Source organism: Clarias gariepinus, chromosome 5 (genome assembly GCF_024256425.1).
Source record: "Clarias gariepinus isolate MV-2021 ecotype Netherlands chromosome 5, CGAR_prim_01v2, whole genome shotgun sequence".
Lineage (NCBI taxonomy): Eukaryota > Metazoa > Chordata > Actinopteri > Siluriformes > Clariidae > Clarias > Clarias gariepinus.
In genome coordinates this window covers 30,233,782-30,255,247 of record NC_071104.1, presented here as the reverse complement: position 1 = coordinate 30,255,247, position 21,466 = coordinate 30,233,782, and the positions used below count along the sequence as shown (strand labels likewise).

Here is a 21,466-nt window from a genome sequence, read left to right as displayed (position 1 = left end):
AATTCTCTTAACGAATAGTATTCAGTAACTACTATGAATTATTCAGTAACTTTCATACAACTACCAAAAAAGTTATTAAGTTATTACGTTAGAAGAGTGAGGAACATAACTTTGGACCCACCATCAAACTTGGGAGTTAAGGCTTATGGGACAAACCCAGTAGATATAACTTTTTTTTAGTGAGGATAGTATTATTGCTATGTTACATTGCTATAAACAAAAGGAAACTCAAAAGAAGCCAGTTTTCAAGGACTGTTTTCATCTTGCAGATCTCTCCTTTTTAAGAGAGAGTGAGAGAGAGAGAGAGAAAACAAATCACATACAATAGTGTCACATACAGTTAAACCACAATGTCTCTATGGAACAGCTCGAACAAAATAAACAACTTTTTTTCATCTGTTGTTTCATTTCTGTGTAAAATGTGATGAAAGAAACACAACAAGAGGGCTGAAAGTAACATGTTTAATCATATTGTCATTTATTACAGGCCTTTAAAAATATCTTTGTTGGTTGGCATGCATTTATGGCTTTCACAATCCCTTTATGAATTGCAAGCAGGCACTTTAATTCCAATACGAAACGATACAAGAAGCATGCTGCGTTAGTGGTCACCAGTAAACTTTATTATCTGATGCTGGTGTGCCTCCGGGTACTCGGTGGCATGCAATGCGACGACGACAACAACAAGGGGAAAGAAATGTAAAAAGTGAAAGTGTGCGAGGCTTGTACATTGTGTGCTGTGTAGGATTTGCTTAAGAAATTCTTCCTGTCGCATGTCCGAGGCCGTCCAAACAGCACGCAGCTCTGACATTTTTACACTGCAGCAGATGGCAAACACCACTTCCCTCCATCCTCTGGCTACAGGCATGGCGCAGCAACCCCCTCTGCACACACACAACCAAAGTCTTTCACTCCTTCAGCACAGCTCTGGCAAATCAATATGCTCAAAAAAACCACAGGAATTGGTTTTGCTTTGTTTTCAAACTAGGTCAGACTCAAACTACCATAAAATTTACTGTACCACCAGAGGGGAGGCAGTAATCTATTTTGGAAGCCAGCCCAAATGGAAAACTCGTAGCCAGAGTCTCAGCAGCCTATGTGCTGGCCCCAAAACCCCACATGGGGGAGCAGGGTTCAGGAGAGCCAGGCTGTAGCACCATAATACACTCTAAAAAAAGAAAATCTATGAAAGCTAATTTTAAAGGCGAGCTGGACATGGCAATACCATGTGAGACATTGAAGGTTAATATGTTATCTGAGAGGCAAAGCTCACAGAAGTCTTTAAACAGAGTAGAACAGTTTTTAGCCAAGCTCTTGGGCCTACGTCCCATTTGTTTACAATCGATCAGCTTAATCTCAGCTGCTATTTATGGATCCTGTCTATTTAATCTGTCCAATGCTACACTCGGCGAGAAAGAGAGAGAGAAAGAGAGAAAAGGAAAGAGAGAACAAGAGAGACAAAGATGGAAAGACAGATAGACAAGCATGATCGTACGTCACAGACCGAATAAAATGTAACTACAGCTTTCAAGGACAATCGCCGCCCTAGAGTGAAACATTTACAATAAACAAATCACACCATGTGGGAAAGCTCGTGCCACGGCATGCTTAGCAGCCCCCTCAACCTGTGCACCAATTGGCATCCTCTCACACATCTTGGGAGCCCAAATTCCCCCCTGACCCAACCACTAAATCTTCCAAATGCAAAACAAGCTCTTCGTTCACTCCCCCCCCCCCGGCCATGGAAAACCGTAAAATAGCAACAAAACAAAAAAATTAAAGTACAGCCCATCTGCATTGCAGGCATATATTTGCAAACCTGTGTTTATTTATAGGTACTTAACCCACTTAATTTTGCTTTTGTCAGTGTCAGCTTTGTGTCCTAATCTTGACCTCTGTCAGCACATCATTAGAAACCACTTTTGCTCCGAACCTACCGCTCCACCCGTATTTTCCCCCATATGACAGGATGGAGAGAATAGGGGAGAAGTCTATCAGCTACCAACACTGGCTACACTCCACTTAACACACACACACACACACACACACACACACACACACACACACACACAAAACGGTGTACTGAGAAACCCCACGGACACCCCGCAGACACTAGACAAGGCCAGTACAGAGAATGTAGCTCCACATGGTTCGGTCGGGTGAGTCAAAGAGAGGAGGCGGTTTTGAATACAAGTAAACAGCACTGATGGTGTCCGTGCACATGGAACAACCACAAAAAGGAGGGCCAAACATAGAAAACAAATCCATGCAAATAAAGTACATTGTTTGCAGGACACTGCTTAAAATTATACATTAGCATTCCTACTTTGGTGCATGTTTAGTGTTAGAAAAGCAGCAGTACAGGAGTGGTTGTAGCTTATGTTCGCATGGCTCTAAAAGGAAGTTGGGAATGGGACCAAATAGAGGAAGCTGCACGAACTGTTACATACTGGGATTTGTACTGCAGCTAAACTAGAAGATAGTCACAGCATGAAAAGAGCCTGTTTAGACCTACTGTGCTAAAGTACAGACTATAACAAAAGGACACAACACAGTCTAATGTCATTTAGCATATATGAAATACACTTTGGTCTGAATGTGGTGCTTTCTACTCTGGTATTTCGGGAGATTAAAATGCGATTCACAACAGGTCTGAAATATTTCCACATACAGACACACAGGAATTATATGCTTGCACACTTGTCTCTCTAGCTTTGTCTCTCGTTGTTCTGTCGCTCCAGGTATCCACATCTATTTGTACATGCTGGTAGTGGACTTGAGCTCGGGTCCCCCGTAATACTGGCTGCAGTTGGGGTCACCCCTCACTCTGATGGAGGAGGGAATCTGGATACCAGTGTGGGGGTTCACACACCAGCATTCACCCCTTTGCCCATGGGTGGACATGTGGCACTGTAACACAAAGAAACAGGAAGAAAGGGTAAGGACAGGGGTGGTGTTTCCCGGATTAATGAAGTGCTCAGTCCAGTGATCAGAAGAGAGACATGGAGGGTGGAGCCAAACCCCGGCAATGACAGTACCCGCCTCGTTGGTCACAGCATGGCTCTCTGACCCCCCACTGAGCGCTCCCGAAATGAGGTCATAATTGAATCGGACACAGCTTAAACAGGGACCCCGGAAAAAAAAAAAAAAAAGACATGCAAGAAAACAGACTTTCCAATTTTTTCCTTCAGCGAGAAAGAACAAAGCCCTGACAGTTTCATTAATTACAAAAGGAACAAGATGTTTTACAGAACAATTTAGGGTGGAGAGGTAAAGTTTTTCGAGTCCTGGGAAAACTGGGTTTCTGCATCAAAACAACGCGATGGTTTTATTTGTGCCAGGCGTGTTTGGCCTTGTTTTACCTCTATCGTGTAATGCTATGTGTCAGTGTGCTAAGAAAGATTGCACATATCATTGCTTTGGCTCTAAAAATAAGTGGGTCTAAGTCAAGGACATGCAAAGGATGGAGAGGTAAAAAAAAAAAAAAAAAGAAAGAAAAAAGAGTGCAACTGCAAAACATGAGTGTCAAACTTCCCACCAGCTTGAGTCAGTGAGCAAACATGTTTATGACCTTGAAACTTGCAGTTTAGACTTTGACAATGCTTTGAGAGAAAACCATAACTTCCGAAAGTTTGGAACACATTTTTTTTTCTTTCTCAGTAGTGTTTTTCCGATTATTCTAATCCCCATGTTATTCCAGTTCGTTTTAGAGGGGACTATGCAACCGCTGTGGATGAGAGGTTATATATTGCTTCATGTTTGATTGCAAGATGTTGTGTTGATAATTATGCATGCCTTTTCTGCCCTGACTGGATAAAGCATCGGCAGCCTTGGGGATGCCTTCACTTGATTTTTAGTTCGTGTTGCTTAATATCCCAGGAAAGCAACTAAACAATTATTTGGCACTAATAGTGCAAGGCCCTCAACTCTAAACTGTTCAGCTGCATGCTTAAACCATTTGTTTTTTAAGTCACTTTGAATCATTTGAAATGTAACGCTCTGGTTAACCCAGATATCATGATGGAATATTTTTGCATGGAATGTATTGTGTCTCAAATGTTATTTAATCAAAAAAAAGTGTAAAGCTACAAGTTTGCCGGCACAAGAACTTATTTAAAGGCTCTGTTTGGTGATTTCAGATGTTCTATATTGGATGAAACATGGCTATAATAATGAACCCCCCCAACCAGCTAGGTCAGAAATATAATAATAATAATAATAATAATAATAATAATAATTAGTAGTAATAATTTCATGTTCCGACATACCTGTTTTACATTATATTGTCCGTTACTGTCACAGTTGGGAAACGATAGCTCATACAGGTTCTCAAGGTGTCCCTTGTTGTCATGGAAGGTCATTTTCGAGATCTCTTCCAGCACCTTATCCAGCTCCTGCTGACATTGACTCTATTCAACACACACATACACAAAAGACAAGAAAGCAAGCAAGATAAGAACTCGTTTGGCAGCTTCTTGAAACATGGCTGATATTCATCTCTCAGAGTTTTCTCTTTTTTGGTTGTTGTTCCTGAGCTACACTTTCACTCTTGTTCTCCCTCTTCCACCACAAGGAAAAGCACTTCTATATTACATTCTAAAGGATCTCTCTCTCTCTCTCTCTCTCTGTATTCTGGCTGCTTCTTGCTTGGCCCAGGATAAGAGGGTACTAAAAGTGAGCTCTGCCAGGGATCTTATCCATATCATTTGGATGAATAGTTCTGCAGATGAGCGTTTGCTGCACTCAGGTCCTGGCTCTCAACGTATCAATTTGACATATTCATAGGGCTTCTGCTGTTTGTTGGAGATGGGTGCTGGATGAACATGAGCAATTTCTCAATCTTTCCTTCATGCTAAAGCCAGCTCCAAATCTCTGGATTCTGTGTGGTTTCTCACTTGTACATGTACACCAGTACTTGTTGTCCTCTAATGCTCTCATTGCATGTTTTTTTTCCCCCCCTTGGACACCCATCATGCACAAAATGTTTATGATTTGACAAAATGCTAATTTGTGGGTGCAGAATTGGCAGCTTCAAACCTTATTGTGAAATGGTTTGAATTATTATTATTATTATTATTAATAATAATAATATTATTATAAATAACAATAATTAAAACAAAAACAACAACAATAACAATGCTAATAAAATTATTATTATTATATGAACAATTTTCCACAGCGCTGAAATATGTCATATCTCCAACCAGTGAAAGAACCTAGGCTTTTCTTGGCTAAATAACCATTTGAAAGGAAAGGAAAAACAAATAAAAGCTTGCGCATGAAATTGCTGAAATAACCTGCCTATAGCCAAAAAACAGTAATGGTAGATTGGGACTTTTGTTTTAGGATGAAGTCATGATGCAGCGCTCAGCTGGCCTGAGCCTGAGACGATCCAGGTAGGACATGGTACCTTTCCAAGAAAAGTTAATTAACTTGCCGTAGATATACTGTATGTGATGGCCAAATGTGATAAGGGTATGTTTCAGAAATACCAACGTGATAACGGATACCTCATATTAATTCACCAAAGGTGCCAAGCGTTTGTTCTCGCGCAGCAATGCATTTGTCACTGTCTACAGTCACAAGTTACTGAGGAATTATCAAGGCCTCCCTGAAACATTTTATAAAGAACACCAGTTCTGCCATCTTGGCCATCTGGAGAGAACATACACCTGCTTAAACTGCACTTAAATTATCTTGTGTTCATCTCTTAACCTGTTTTATGTTTAAAGCATTTTGAATTGTATTCATCACACATACCATACATCATATTGTACAAGTTATTTAGTAAACTATTGGACTTTTTGCGTCGTTATGCCTGTTATTGTGATAACCAGAAGATGGCACTGCTGTACTAAACACAGTGCTAGCCAAGGTGAGTGTGAGGTTTTGCACAACTTACTGCCACTGGAACACAGTGGTTTGTCAGAAGCAAACGGTTGCACGGATACCTAGGTCCATCCTAGGATGTAGGACATGGTTGAATTTAAAGAATACATTGATTGGTTACATAATGACACTCCTATGTTGATTTTATAGTTGGTCTTTATTTTCGATAAGACTTCTATTTCCCATTATACCACAACACGGTATTTATTTATAGGGGACAAATTAAAAGTAAAACTCACCAGATATCAGCCTTATTAAACACCAACTGTATAGGAGATGTTGGGTTCTCCACTAACACCATCAAACCATCAACAGTGAAAATATCTTTAAAGAACATGGTGTTCTAGTACAGATCAGATGTACAATCTATGCCAAAGTAGCTGTTTTGGTGACTTGTAGTGGCCCGAAATGTAAGTAAGACACAGATGATTAGTTTATGTTGGCTAGCTCCTCTATTCTGAGGCACTTCAAGAATGTCAAGTGTGTTATCCAATCATGAGGAGTAACCTCATTTCCTTCACCTCGTCCATCTGGTCGCTACATATTTCAGTAAGACTGCATAAACTGCTTTGTAATGAGCGCTCTGATACAGTAATTCACCTTCTAGTGAGAGATCACAGCTGCCACCCTGTACCACTCTCTTGTGGCTACTGGATCCGAGTGGTGTAAAAAGTCATAACCTGTGCTGTTTACATCAGGCGCCACACAGTCTTACCATTCTGGCCCGAGGGTTTTTCGGCTCATCCACACGGTTCATCATCCTGGCTTTCTGATCATTCTGGTGATGCTTGAACATATTCTCCCTCATGTGCCAGTAGTTGGCATCTTTGTTCGGCTTCCTCGGGATCGGAGGCCTTGTGGTGAACAGCTCTCCTGGTAAAAGTAAAGTAAAACATGCTATTTTTACATTCCAGGTAGAGAAAGAATCAACCAAGCAAACATTGCTTCACAACTGATTATAAATCAAGTTTATAAAAAGGATGCCATCTTAAGTTATAGGCTACATTGTCCTTATTTGTACAAATTCCTACACATTTTTAGAAGAAACCATAAAGAAATTGAAAAAAAAAAACATATGTGAAGATAGGATAGGACCATAGGAATGTGAAATTCAGCACAGATAGGAACCAAACATCAGGATTGAACCCAGGACCCTGGAGCTGTGAGTCAACAAAGCTTCACACTGTGCCACTGTGCCTCCCAAAGTCATTATTTGAAATGAAGAATGTATGAGCAGTCCACCCACCTCCATAGCAACCGCCCAGTAGAATGAATGGTATTGGAATTCATGGGAGTTGATGATTAGATGATCACAGCGGAGGATTTGTCCTACTACAAGCTATTACAACCCATTACTTTACAAAACAAAACAGCCTCCTTCTTCTAATGAACAATTGATTAAATTATAGTATAGAGGTAGAATAGAAGCAGCTGTTCTGGAACAGTTCTTGTTAGAACAGTATTGTAAAGTGCATTTGCACAACCCATCAAGCACCATGATGAATCTGGCTCTCATGAAGACCATCCCAGGAAAGCAAGACCAAAACTTACCTCTGCTGCAGAGAAGTTCATTTAGAGTTACCAGCCTCAGAAATCACCAATTAACAAACAGCACCTTAGATTAGAGGCGTTATGAAGGCTTTACAGAGGATGAGTAGGAGACACATCTCAATATCAACTATTCAAATGAGATGATTACATGCCTTCAACATTATTTTACAATGTAAAAAGGAATAAAATGCAAGAAACACCATGGAATACATATTAGTCTATTAATACATTATTAATAATATTACAGAAAGAAACTTTCAAGTTTTCAAGCACATGTCTTAAACAAATAATTCATTAGGATTTTTACAAAAATGTAACAGATTTTACATTAGAACGTAACTAATTTTTAATAAATATTTGCAGTGTAGGTCATTCTGTATTTATTTTCCCAACAGAAAAATGCTGCAGTCTTAATAATAATCCCTAATAAATAGAGCTTTGCCGTTCACTACAGGTCTTGATATACAGTACTGTGCAAAATCACCCAGATTTCTTCACATTTTATATCTTTGTTATGTAGTCTTGAGGAATGGGACTTTTCACTTCCCATTTTTGGCTAGCATTTTCAGTCCAGTTCCTCAAACTGACCAGTTTTCAATCAGACCTACAGTATGAATCATTCAAGTATACAAAAAAAAAAAAAAATCTTACTTAAGGCATAAAGCAGGGAGAAACAGGTGCAGATGATGAAAGATAAACAGGCCGGTGATTAGTATACTGTTGATGCTGAAGGCTGAGTGGTAGGGGAAATGAGGTTGCTGCTGATGTTGTTACATCAACAACCAATTTAAAAAAATCCTGAGGCATCCTTTGGGCATTCTAGCTTGCCACAGTAAAAAACTTGTTCCAATCAATTTAATCTACATAATTAAATTTAATGTACTGTACTATGAAGTGGAGGCTCAAGGCTTTTGCACAGCACTACAACAGTATATATAATTCTAGTATCCTAATGCAGGAGGTACCAGTGTATTTTATGATCCCATATGTGTATGACCTCATTCTTGGTCCCTTTCTGCTAGTGGCAGATCAAATGCGCATGCTTATTTTTGGCCTCTATAATCAGGGCACTATCATGGGTGCAATTACCATCATTTCCATCAAATGATCCCTTCCTTCTCTCTTTTTGTCCTGGCAATCCCTTGAGGAACTTCACTAGGGAAATGTCACCCTTGGTAAATGTCAGTTCTACTGTGGGTGGGACATTCAGTGGCTATTTGGCTAGCTTGCTAACATTATTTGGCTCCATGACCTCATCATTTTCTCTACTGAGCACAGCTAAAGGAAAGGGTTTCATGGAGAGTAGCACCCATAGGCCATGTGTGCACTTTTACGTGCTGAAACAGAAAGTGGCTTGACATCAGCACAGCGCCCATCACTGGAGCTGATGAAGGAGGTTGACTGCTCTATATATTGTCTATCCATAGCTGATTCAGTCTTTAATTTCATTCCAGGTTATGAGAAGCAGGCCTAAGAATAGTGGCCAGAAACTGCTGGGCAACTTTTCCAGAGCCTCATTTCAGAAATTGCTGGTGGGTGTGCTTTGTGGTGGACACCTGCAGTTACGTAGAGACTAAAGCATCCCCTTTCCCTGGTCACATTCCTGTGTCAGTCCCAGCAACACCTCCTACATAAAGTTCCTTTTTCTGTGCTTCTTTTCTCTTTCCACTCAGTGTGTGGGCTATGCTGGATCTGTCAGGTTTTGATCCACAGTACATATGCAGGCACCAAATGCAATTGTAGAATGTAATACAATTTCCTTTCCCTGGCGGAACTGAGCCTTGGCCTGGGTAAGATATTCTCTTGGAAGAGTCTTTGTGTGTAGAGTCTCCTTGAGATTCTTTGGAGATTAACATTTGTCAAGACATCTATCTCACCCACTGGACTTCAGGATTGTTCTAACTGGATGCACATTGAGCCATCTGAGTTTTGGTTTACACTATACTCTTGCATTATGCAAAATTTTGTCTTTATCTAAGGGTTGGTGTAGTCATTTTTCCAACAGAGTTAATGAAAAAGCTGGAAGGAAAACTAGAAATAACAAACCGCATCAGTTATCATAGATGGCACCTTTACGTAAGTTGTATAGGCATACAGCATGTAAAATGGTAGACATTAAGAGCAGTCATAAAGCAGCTTGATAGAAACCTTGGTTGGTAATTTACACTGCCTGGCAAAAACGTTTAGATTTAAATCCACTAATACTTAGGGAGCCTTTGATAATTACTGCAGTGATTATTATGTTTTAGCTGGCAATCATTCAGTAACCCTAACTGATGCAGTGAGGAACTTTCTTATTATTTCTTACACAGTGTCAGAAGATGTATCCTGTGGTCATTGACGTTACTGTGTTTTAGAAGGATCAAATCACTGGCGTGCATCAAGCTAAGAAAACAACTAATGAGAGTGCTGTTTCCAACAGATTATTAAAACCTGGAAGTATAGTGTTGAACTGGGCAGGGGTACTGATTGGAAGGTCCCAGGGTTAAACCTCACCCACACCATGTTGCCACTGTTGGGCTCTTGAGCAAGGCCCTTAACTCTCAACTGCTCAGATGTGTGGTGGCGGTGGTCTTTCGGCTGCTCCCGGCAAGGGGTCGCCACAGCGCCATCCGGTCCGCACATACAAGCTTGGCACAGGTTTTATGCCAGATGCCCTTCCTGACACAACCCTCTCATTTTTTTCCCGGGCTTGGGACCGGCACTGGGTTTGGGCGCTGGCTGTGAATTAAACCCAGGCCTTTCTCATAGCAGGCACATTACCTACCACTGAGCCACCAGTGGGCCTCTCAACCGCTCAGATATGTAATAGAATAAAAATCTAAGTCACCATGGATAAGGACGTTTGCCAAATGCTGTGAATGTGGATACAAATTTGTGGGTGACATATAGTAAAAAAATTATGAATAAAAAGGATAGAACATCACTTGAACATCACTTATTATTATACAATAATATTGAAAGTAACAGGTCTAGGCTCAAAAAACATTAAGTCACCGGATGACCTGAATGTACTGAATGATTAAAGTTCTCACGTTAATGCATGTTTTTCTTCCCTGATGGTACAGGCATATTCCAAGACTCAAATTGTGAAAGACTGGGAGCATGAGAAATCATTTTCGCACATGAATTAGCCACCACGGACTTGCCCTTAACCCCACTAAAAGTCTTTGGCATATGCTAGAGAAAACTTTCTGGAGTGGTTAGATTCTCTTGTCATCAATACAAAAAGATCTTGGCCAAAAAATTAATGCAACTCTGGAAAGAAAGAAATTTTGTGGCATTGCATAATGTTGTTGAAACACTGCAATCAAAAAAAGTTCACTATAATCAAAGCTCAGATTGTTCCAACAAAATATTTGTGACTTTGTTATCTTTAATGAGCAAGCTAGAGGCAACTAGTGGCAAACATGAAAAACTCCCTGAGATGAAATAAATCTAGAATTCCTGGGGAGAACCAAACTCCCAATGGAACACATCCTCTTCTGTGTGACACCTGAAAGTGGGAGTATTATTCACACATTTTACTAAATATGTTCCAAATAAATAACTTCAGAAAATCACTGCTCGCAGAACAAACGAGGCTACAGTTTTATCACTTTGTATCTTCATGTGAAAGGAAATGAAGAATCGTAGGCATGATGTTGCCACATATGCCTCCCTACAGCAGCTGTACAGGAAGCCCTCCTGCTGCGGCTAATGTACATTTCTGACATTATACCCCAGCTTATAACTTAGATGTAAAATATAAGACTGTCTGGGCCTTAAGGCTACAATTAAGATACATATGCCGTGAGTACAAAATCCATGTGGCTTGACCATACTGGCAGTGGTTGTTGATCATGCAGCATTTCTCTGCTTCCTTAAACATAAAACAGAGATGGAAAAAGAAATAGAGTAACACTTCCTGTGTACACTGCAGAACATTTATGTTGTTGTTACATGAAATTTTCCAAAGTAAGTAATGCTAAAGAAAGGTCACGTGGGATAAAAATCGGGTCACTTTTCTAGTGTTTTAACATAACAAATGGGGATCAGTGAAACAAAACGTGTGCATTCCAGACTGTAAATGGGAAAGGTAAAGGTCAGAAGAACAAACTCGCAGTGCTTCATGCTGAATTTCTGAATTAGCTCTTGGATACGGGCCAGTCACTGTTGAGCATTCCTAGGAGTGCTATGGGATTTGCCCACAGTCCTACCTCAAAGCTGATAGCCGGTGAATAAGGAAAAACTTCACCTCACTCAAGTTCACCACAATGTCTTGCATAGGTATTCACCCCAGTTATTGTGGAAACCCCTAAATTGATTCTGCCACAACAAGTTGTCATGAATAATTTGTCCAATACATCTGTTATTGGACGGGTCTAAAGTTTGTTAGAGAATATCATCAGACAAACAGCATTATAAAGATCATGGAGTTATAAAAACAATTCCAGAGCAAAGTTCTGGAAAAGCCCATTTAAGACAGGAGTACCATTAACCATTGCACCTCATATGTTGTAAAAAAAAAAACACATGGTTTGATGAGTTCAGTGTAGAAGCCCTGACCTCAACCCAATCAAGCACCTTTGGGATGAACTGGAATGGAGCTTGTGAGCCAGGCCTTCTCGCTCAACATCAGTGTCTGACCTCATAAATGCTCTACAGAATAAATGAACATGAATTCCCACAGAAACGCTCCAAAACACTCTCCTTGGACTTCCTTCCAAGGAGAGTGTTATAGTGCAAAATGGGGACCAACTCCATATTGAAGTATATGTATTTGGATACAATGTCATTGCAGGTTTGATTAAATACCTTTAATGATACTATACAGCCAAAGGTGAGAAGAACAAACCATGTAGTTGGTGGACAGTCCTGTAAATCAAAAGTTTATGCCTCTATGTTAGAATATCAATTGTAAAAAACAAAAACAAAACACGTATCTAAGCTAACTAAAACCCTGTTCCGTGGTTGAATCCCAAAAAGCATCAAATTTAAAGCTAGTCTACTATGTAGGGTGTTGTTCCACACAGCAAGTAGTGCCTTTGTTCAGGGGTTAGAGAGGAATTTGGTGCCATGGAGCTTCGTCGCTTAAGTTAATCATGAAAAAAGAGGTGGGGTGAGTCATGAACCTGTTAACTAGTACTCATGAAAGACCGAAGCACAACACAGAGGCAATTACTATGGAGACAAAGTGTTGTTTAAGATGACATAACGTTACCAGATGTGTGTTCTCGATGGTGCTACCGTGACTGGTTTTGAATGTGGGTTTTGGCAGGAAGCTGCTCTCCACTCTTTCCAGTACTGCCATTGAATCTTTCAGTGGTACACAGTACTGAACCAGACCGACCTACTGTCAGTCATGGTAACTGCTTATCTAAAGTACATTTGTGTCAATGATGAATAGCAGATCTATGCTAATAGTCAGAACACAAGATAAAAGCTAAGAAACAAAAAATATATATTTTTTGCAACCTGCGAGTTACCTCCTAGGCAATAAACATTCCCTGTCCTGTTTTGTCTTAAATGCAAAGTGAGGCAGCAGTGCTGTGCTGTAAATCAGAACCTCACTGGAAGAAGAGATGATGAGTCAGCAAACATCAGTGTGCACAGAAAGAAAAAAGCCTGCAGGCCATAATGTGCATGTTCTGTGTGTGTACATGTTTTCCTGTGTTTTGGGGGGGACCACCTGTCCCCACAATGCAAGGCATATCTGAGAGCTTCAACCTTGTTGGGACATCTAGCAGGTCCCGATGAGAAAAACTGCATGGTCCTAATAAGTTTGTCAGTTGTAGGTCCTAGTAAGAGGAATGTTTGTACTGTGTGTGTGTCCATGAGTATGGACATACAAACTCACTATTGCCCTGTGTTATTCAGTAGATGAACTGGTTCCACTGTAAATGTTAAACAATACAAATTCTTCTCAATAAACACTTAAAGTCAAAACAAGATGATTACATGCCCTAGAGTTTGAGCTTTTCATGATGTTACTAAAGCCAAATGGTACAAATAACTTGGATTCATTTTGCTGGCATGGTGTTGATCTTTTTTCTGGCACCATGGCAACTCTATTTTACCTATTGAAGGCTAAAGCTCAGGCTTTTAACAAGCTGTTGAGCAACAGCAACCTTGTCACACCCACCTAGCATGTGGCTAGGCATCTGACATTTTAGACAGGGGTTGCCATGCACACCAGATCTAAATAAAGAATGTTATAAACATTGGCTCACCCCTTCATCAAACAAGCAAAAGAACAAGTCGAACAACCTCCAAGTGCAAAACCACTTAAAATGTCCAACTATATGAGAGTGGATGCTCTTTATAGGGGAAGAGATCATAAAAGCACAGTTTTGCATGGTGTGTTGCTTTGAAAGTCAAAATGGCAAAACTGGGAATCAAACATCACCAAGCACCACAAACACTGACTCCTAAAGGCAAATATACACCTGCAATCATCCGTTACATTTTTTCCCCACATGAACCTCATGTTTCTAAACGTGCACAAACGATCAGTTCCAAAAACCACCCATCGTGTTAAAGAATATTCAGAGACACAGAATTTCGGGGTTGCGACTATATTCATTGCCTGAGATGACAAAAGGTATTTTTTTACAGTAAATGCAGACACCGTATCTGTTTACGGTTCATCTGTCTAACTTTTCATCTATCTCTTAATTGAGATAAACACCGCCTAAGGCCTTACATCACTAAGGCTTTACACTACCCTATTAATCTATCTATGGTAGTGGGCTCAGGCAGTACAATCATGAGCATTTATTTTAACCACCTGGCTGTAACCCTTGATGCTTCTGATGCCCTCACCTTGCCCTCAGGCACATGTAAAGAAAAAAGTCAAGCTGGTCACAAGGAGCCTCTCTGGGGTCACAAGTGCCGACATGCAGCCGCCACCCGAGGCATCCCCACTCTAATTAGGCTCTGTATGGGTGCTGGAGAGAGGAAGGAGGGGGAATAAGACAGGTCCAAGCACATCATACTCCCTCAGGCCTCTAAAGGAAAGTGGAATATGCACGCTTCAGTGGAGGAAATAAAATACAAACAGACAAGACGTGCTTTAAAGGATAAACTAAAGCTACGACATATCTGAGTGAGGGGGTAAGAGACAGAAAAAGTGATTTCCTAATGGGGATTTGGGTAAAAGTTTTTACACACTAAACTCCTTTCTGTTTCCTGAACATGCCAACTACTCCTAGTTCCCCCCAAATATTCCGGTAGCTTTGTCACTGAAAACTTATGTGGAATTGAAACAAACAGTGTTATATTACTTGCACTGCCAAGTATTGATCAATTCAGGGTATGTGCTAAAGGCTCTGAGGCCACTTTATGCAAACCAAGCTTGAAAAAAAACGATCATGGAGAGAAAAAAGCAAAACTGATGGTTATAAACGCTATACAAGTAGAATCAACAAAAGCACACAGTTAAAATCCCAGACCAATATGTTTTATGATTATGTTTGCTTTTTGTAAAACCCATTGAATTTTCTACAATACACATCTGCAAAATCACTATCAAGCCTTAGTCATTTTCCCCATTTTCCATAGAAGAGTAGGTCTTTGATGAAGCTGTGGCTGAAGTTCACATATACTGTTCATGACAGGACACACAAGACAACTTTAGAAGGCACTGCTATAGATGCGGCCACCTGCAATTACAGTGTCATGACATAATAATGATAAAATATTCAATGTTAACAGAAGATGTTTCTGAAGACAACTTGTTGAAAACGAGACTCTGTTTCATTGCTGGACCAGTGCAACAGCAACTCTGAGTCACTGGGTCTGATGGGGCCAGATTATTCACCCCTGGTGGTTTGGCAGCTCCAGTTCTTGAATTCCTGGGCATCACAAAATACAATGTTTTGTGCAGAAACATCAAACCAAAGCAGCCAGGCAGATTCACATGAGAGACTGGATCAAGCTCAAAGTTCAGTATGGTAATCGTTGCCAAACTACATTAGCCTTTCTCCCCCTTTGATTTCCTGGAAATTTAGCGGCAAGTTACGATAATGGCAGCCAATTTGTTTCAAAGCAAATGCCTCTGGCAAAGAGTAGCCGTTGTGATTATTAAAAAAAGATCCGTTCTAAGAATCTTAAATCAAGGTCATGTGGCTAACTAGTCTGATGAAATAAGATAGTCAAAGAAATAGGCTGAAGCCCAATATCAAAAGTTCAACAGGTACCGGTTTGTTTACTGGAGGGCAATGGCCTCCCAGTCAACCAGGTGGCTAACCAGAAGCTTTAGTAACTTAGTGTTTGAAATGTTTCTTAATGTTTTAAATGTTTCTTGTTAAATTGTAACCAAAAAAATAACCAAACACTCCAACATGAGCTAATAAATTACTCATAGACCCATTCCAAATACTAAAAGAAGGATTTAATGCAGAAAGGACAGCAGCAACAACTCGATCTTTCTAAGCATGCATGTAATGACAAGTGCATTGAACACAGCACAAACCTCACCAGACATAACATATCAGTTTTGTAGTAACTATAAGTGTCGAAATACCAACCATAACGCTGATGTAATGCTTTATCATGGTTGATAAACACAGTCATATGTTCGTCAACCATGTTGATAGTGCCCATCAACATATGTTTACATTGATAACAAAAAAACGTTTAACATTTAAATAGAATGCCAAAAAACATCTTGTACCCTCTAAGGTACAGTATTTTTGTTTCATAATCAAGCACAGATTTATTTATTTTTTTTAAGAAAAAACAGTCCAACTTTGAAAATATTACGCTCATTAAATTTGTGTAGTAATATTTTTTACTGGTGCCATTATTGCTTTTTTTTTTTTTTTTGTTCTTCAACATTCCACGGATGGAACCCAACCCCTTTAAACTGTTTTGCATCATATTAACAGCTTTATGTTTTTTTAGGAGAAAAAAAGTTGTCTCATTACATAGGATTCCAGTTTCTACTTGTATTCAAGTTAGTGAGACTTGGACTAAACCTATTCATCATTTTAACTCGCCAGTAAATTCGAATAATAATAATTACTAGAACTAAATGAGGTCTAGCTATAACACGTATTTATTAGTGTGTGACTTTGTTCATGATTCACTGTGATCTCCATCACAGTCACATATTTGTATGGACCTCACTTTGGAACTTTGTTTTATGAAGCCCTGGGGGCAGACAGACATGAATTTTGGCCCCTGACAGGTTAATGCACTGGGCCTCTCTCACCCCGGACAATTTCTCCTATACACTTATGGTCTACTTAGGCCCACTGTCTACTCACCTCTACCTTGATTTATCTTACGAAGCCCCTGGCTCAGCCCTCACACACTGACAAGCACACACACTTTGAGGAGCATGTATATAGCCTATACCCCGGTCCTACGAAAGAAGTCGTAACTTTCTTTTCTTTTCTTTTTATTGTTTATTTGCATGGGTGAGACTATGCACCAAGAACACGATATGCATGCAGACAATGTGTATTGTATCCACTTCTAATACGCGTAACTCACGGTAATCGGACTCGAGGTCGCGCTCATCGTCCGTACTCTCGGTTCTGACCTGGCAGCTCCCGAGTCCCTTCAACAGCTCATCCAGCGGCATCTCGGCGCCCTCGCTCGGGGAGCAGCGCAGGCCGCTTCCGCAGCGCGCCGTGTAAACCCCGCACGGCTCTCCGAGCTGCAGCGCGCACACGGGGCAGCAACCGCATCCCGGCTCCCGCACCAGCTCCGTGCACGGGCTCGGGGGTTTGGGACACGCCGCCTGCTGCTCCGCCGTGCAGCTCGGACAGCGGAATACGACCTCAGCGGCGGAGGAGGAGGAGGAAGAGGAGGAGGATGAGAAGAGCAGCGCCAAGGAGGCGAGCAACAAAGCGCGCACGCACCGAGACCGCATCGCGTTCCGCCGCCGCAGCACTGAGTTACACGGAGCGCGAGAGCACACAAACCAGATAACGGTTTTCCGTTTACGGTCAGCTTCAGGTGCGGGAAGGGGGGAAAAAAAAGAAAAGCTCAAAGAAGCGGCTACGGACAGGTGAGGTTTGCCAAATCTGTCTGCTGGGTCCTATCTGCTGCCATGTTCCTCAAACACCACGGCTGGAAACAAAAAAAAGGCAGACAAAATACCCCGACAGGCAAATAAGAGCACTTTGAGCCCCGCTTCAGTGCACACAAGCGGACACACGTGACAATGTTTTGGAGGACAGGCCACGAGAAATACGATGTTTCCGAGGAAAAAAAAAACACGACCGTGTCGCAACTGACTTTACTTTTCTATTCTCCTGTGTTTTTGGCCGAGTTTACCGGCAGCGAGTCTTTTTTTTTTTTTTGTGGGAAAAGCATGCTCTGAATGACGCCATCGATTAGCACACTATTCATCAAGTGATTATTTGCGTATCAAAACTTGCTTTATGAAGAACGCAGTTTTCTCAAGACACTAGAATAGACCGAGTAAAAATACACTACATACTGTATTATGTCTTCTTTGAAGAAAGAATGTGTCTGATCATTCCATATTCAAATATTACAAATTTAATCAAGAACAAAGGCAAACACAGATAATGACATTAGTCTTATCAGGGGAAGTCACCGGTGATGTCATAGACTAATTTGCTTATTTATATTATATATCTTGAAATCATTATTTGCATATCAAAACAACATACATGAAAAAGGAAGATTTTGTAAAGATTCCAAATATGGTGTAACAGAACAGAACAGACCAGAAACAGAATAAGAAGCTTTCATGTTATTTTCATACTTGAAAATCTAACCAAACAGAGTCTTTAAAACACAGGAAAAAAAAAAAAAAAAAGTGTGGGTGGGACAGACAATGGTGATGAGTGATTGGTTATTGGGAACAGTGGTGACCTTTGGTTATTGAGATTAATGGTTATTACTGATTTGTTGTTGGCACCAGCGGTGATCAGTGAACACTGGTGCCACTTAATTTTCTCAGCAAAACTGACTAAATGTATCTGTCTGTCTAGTCAAAATATTGCTGACTTATTCTTATTTTTTTATATGCACCTGTGTATGAACAAAATTTGTCTTTACTGCGGATGTGAAATGTTTTGCATTCATCAAAATCAGATTGTTATTCCCTTGTACAACATGACAGGCTAACCTATGTTTCATCACTTCTGTCCCCTTAACATTCCTGTAACATTATCTCACTAGTGCAGCTTTTGTAATGTACTGTACAAATATATTGAGCCCCCCTCTAATTTCTTTATATTACATTACATTAAATAATGTAGGTTAAAGGAAAGAAATTATAACTAAATGTCTACTGTAACAGGCTGCAAAGTGCCTAAAGATACAGTTTAAAAATGGGTTGTTTATGTAACAACCTCAGTAGCAACCTCATTTAACTGCTCGTCTGTTCCAACCACACAGCATTCAGCATCACCAGTATACTAATCACTGGCCTGATCATCTGTCATTATCTGCACCTGTTTCTCACTGTTTTTTTATGCTTGGATGATTGATGGGCCACTGTGTGGCTTAACAAACAAAAACATTCCTCTGAAACTGGTCAAGTACAGGGACTGAACTGAAAATGAGAGCCAAAAGTCTACCAAAAATTAGAGTCAAAAAGGTCATTCAGGATGCAAGGAAAACTGTTTCTCAAGACTGCATTTAAACAATACAAGAGTTACAACATTACAAAAGTCTGGCTTATTGGAAGCAAAATATGAAGAAATGAGAGTTGGCTCAAGACGTTTGCACAGTACTGTATAGTAAGACTTATAGAAAATGGCAGAGCCCTATTTAAAATCTGTTTTTGTAATTTAATTAATATAGAGACAAAAAATTTAAAACACACTGAATACACAGCCAGCACCTCTGATCTGAAGCTAGGACTGTTAAATATTAGATCTCTCGCATCTAAAGCAGTTATTGTTAATGAAACTATCACAGACCAGGAGTTTGATATATTATTTTTAACAGAAACCTGGATTAAAGAGAATGAGTATGTAGCTCTAAATGAAGCTAGTCCTCCTGGACACAGCTACATATACCAGCCTCGGCTAACTTGTAGCGGAGGAGGCGTCGCAGTTATTTACAATAAGAATCTGTCTATCAAACAAAAACACGGACTTAAATTTAATGCATTTAAAGTTCTCTATAGTAACATAAAAAGTGTAGCTACAAATATGAAGTCAGCTCGGTCGATCTCACTAATTATCATTTACAGACCTCCGGGGCCGTACTCTGAATTTCTATATGAATTTGCAGATTTCCTCTCAAACCTTGTCATCTCTGTAGACAAAGTGTTAATTGCTGGAGACTTTAATATTCACTTTGAGAACAGCATTTATGTCCAAACTAGACTCAGTAGGACATAATGTATGTAGTAGAATCCACTCACAAAGCAGGTCACACTTTAGATTTAATATTAACCTTCGGATTAAGTCCAAGAGATATAACCACAATTCCACTGTCTGAAGCTATCTCAGTTCACTGTCTGGTCTCAATTAAAAAGTGTGTCATAGTAATAATGTACATTAATGATCTCCCAGAGTTATCAACTTTAATTCGGATCGCCATCTGGCTCCACAGAACTTAATCAGGCGACTGAATATTCAGAGTCAACATTTCGGTATACCTTAGATAATGTAGCTCCAGTTAAAAGGAAAATGATTAGAGATAAGAAACTTGCTTCCGGATATAACACTCACGCACACTTTAAAACAAACCGCTCGGAAATTAGAACACAATATCAAACTAAATTTTTCTGCATGTTTTAAAATGGAGTTTGGTGTTCCACAGGGTTCAGTTTTAGGCCCACTGCTTTATTTCTGTTTCATGCTTCCTTTGGGCTACATAATTCGTGAGCATGGTATTAGTTTTCATCGTTATGCTGATGACACACAGTTATATGTGTCAGCAAAACCAGAAGAGAAAAAACACCTTACCAAAGTTGAGCAATCTGTGCATTTACATTTAGCAGACACTCTTATCCAGAGCAACTTACATTTATTTATTTTTTCATCTCATTATACATCTGAGCAGTTGAGGGTTAAGGGCCTTGCTCAAGGGCCCAACAGTGGCAACTTGGTGGTTGTGGGGTTTGAACCTGGGATCTTCCGAACCGTAGTCCAATGCCTTAACCACTAAGCTGCCCCAGGACATTCTAGTCATAGGACCACAAGCAGCTAGAAGTAAGCTGTAAACATTAAATAGCCTTTCTGTTCTATCAAGTGCAACATTAAAAGACCTCGGTGTGATTATAGATCCCAGCCTTTTATTTAAAGCACATTTGGATAATATTACCAGGATAGCATTATTTCACCTCAGAAATATTGCCAAGGTAAAAATATATGTCAATAAACGATGTAGAAAAACTTGTTCATGCTTTTATCACCTCTAGGTTGGACTATTGTAATGTCTTACTGTCTGGTTGCTCAATTATGTGTATAAACAAGCTTCAGTTAGTTGAGAATGCAGCAGCGAGAGTCCTCACTAGAACCAGATATGAGCACTTCACCCCTATTTTATCCATACTGCATTGGCTCCCTGTGAAATTTTGCATTGATTTTAAAATACCACTCTTGACGTATAAGGCATTAAATGGTCTCACGCCAGAGTATCTGTGTGAACTGCTAGTGTCTTACGATCTGCCACGCCTACTTCAATTAAAAGATGCAGGCTTCTTGTCAGTACAACGTATTATGAAAACTACAGCTGGGGGCAGAGCTTTTTCTTATAAAGCCCCAAAGTTATGGAATAGTCTTTCAAATAATATTCGGGACTCAGAGTTCAGTCTCAGTGTTTAGGTCTAGGCTAAAAACCTATTTATTTAGCCAAGTATTTTTGTAAATAGATTTGCCTTAGGTAAAGGAGCAGATCTGGGGGACTTATGGACGTAGGGTATTATGGTGAACTGGTATGTTTAGATGCTGTCTTCCCCACTCTCATTGATCACTCAGGTTTGCTGACGGTGAAGTAATTGGTCGCTTTACATCTCAGGGAGTCCTCATGTCTGTGTTTTCTTTTGGCTCTCCCTTTTAGTTATGCTGTTATAGTTAGTCTTGCCGGAGTTTCTGCTTGCACT

The 21,466-nt window shown here is 40.1% G+C and overlaps 1 protein-coding gene across 2 annotated transcripts; it reads right to left on the bottom strand.

The window, feature by feature from the left end:
• Positions 1–448: 448 nt before the first annotated feature.
• Positions 449–17,660, bottom strand: igfbp2b (insulin-like growth factor binding protein 2b). 2 transcript variants are annotated; one of them, XR_008360480.1, is made up of 5 exons: positions 16,921–17,660; positions 6,605–6,762; positions 4,269–4,409; positions 2,701–2,910; positions 449–884 (listed from the first exon to the last, which is right to left on the bottom strand). XR_008360480.1 is itself a non-coding variant. In XM_053496197.1 (4 exons), exons 1-4 carry the CDS (start codon positions 17,300–17,302, stop codon positions 2,752–2,754), a joined length of 840 nt encoding a protein of 279 aa, XP_053352172.1. In that variant the 5' UTR covers positions 17,303–17,659; the 3' UTR covers positions 449–2,751. The 2 variants fall into 2 exon arrangements, 1 of the variants encoding a protein (XP_053352172.1); XM_053496197.1 differs by having other exon boundaries at positions 449–2,910; positions 16,921–17,659.
• Positions 17,661–21,466: the final 3,806 nt, after the last annotated feature.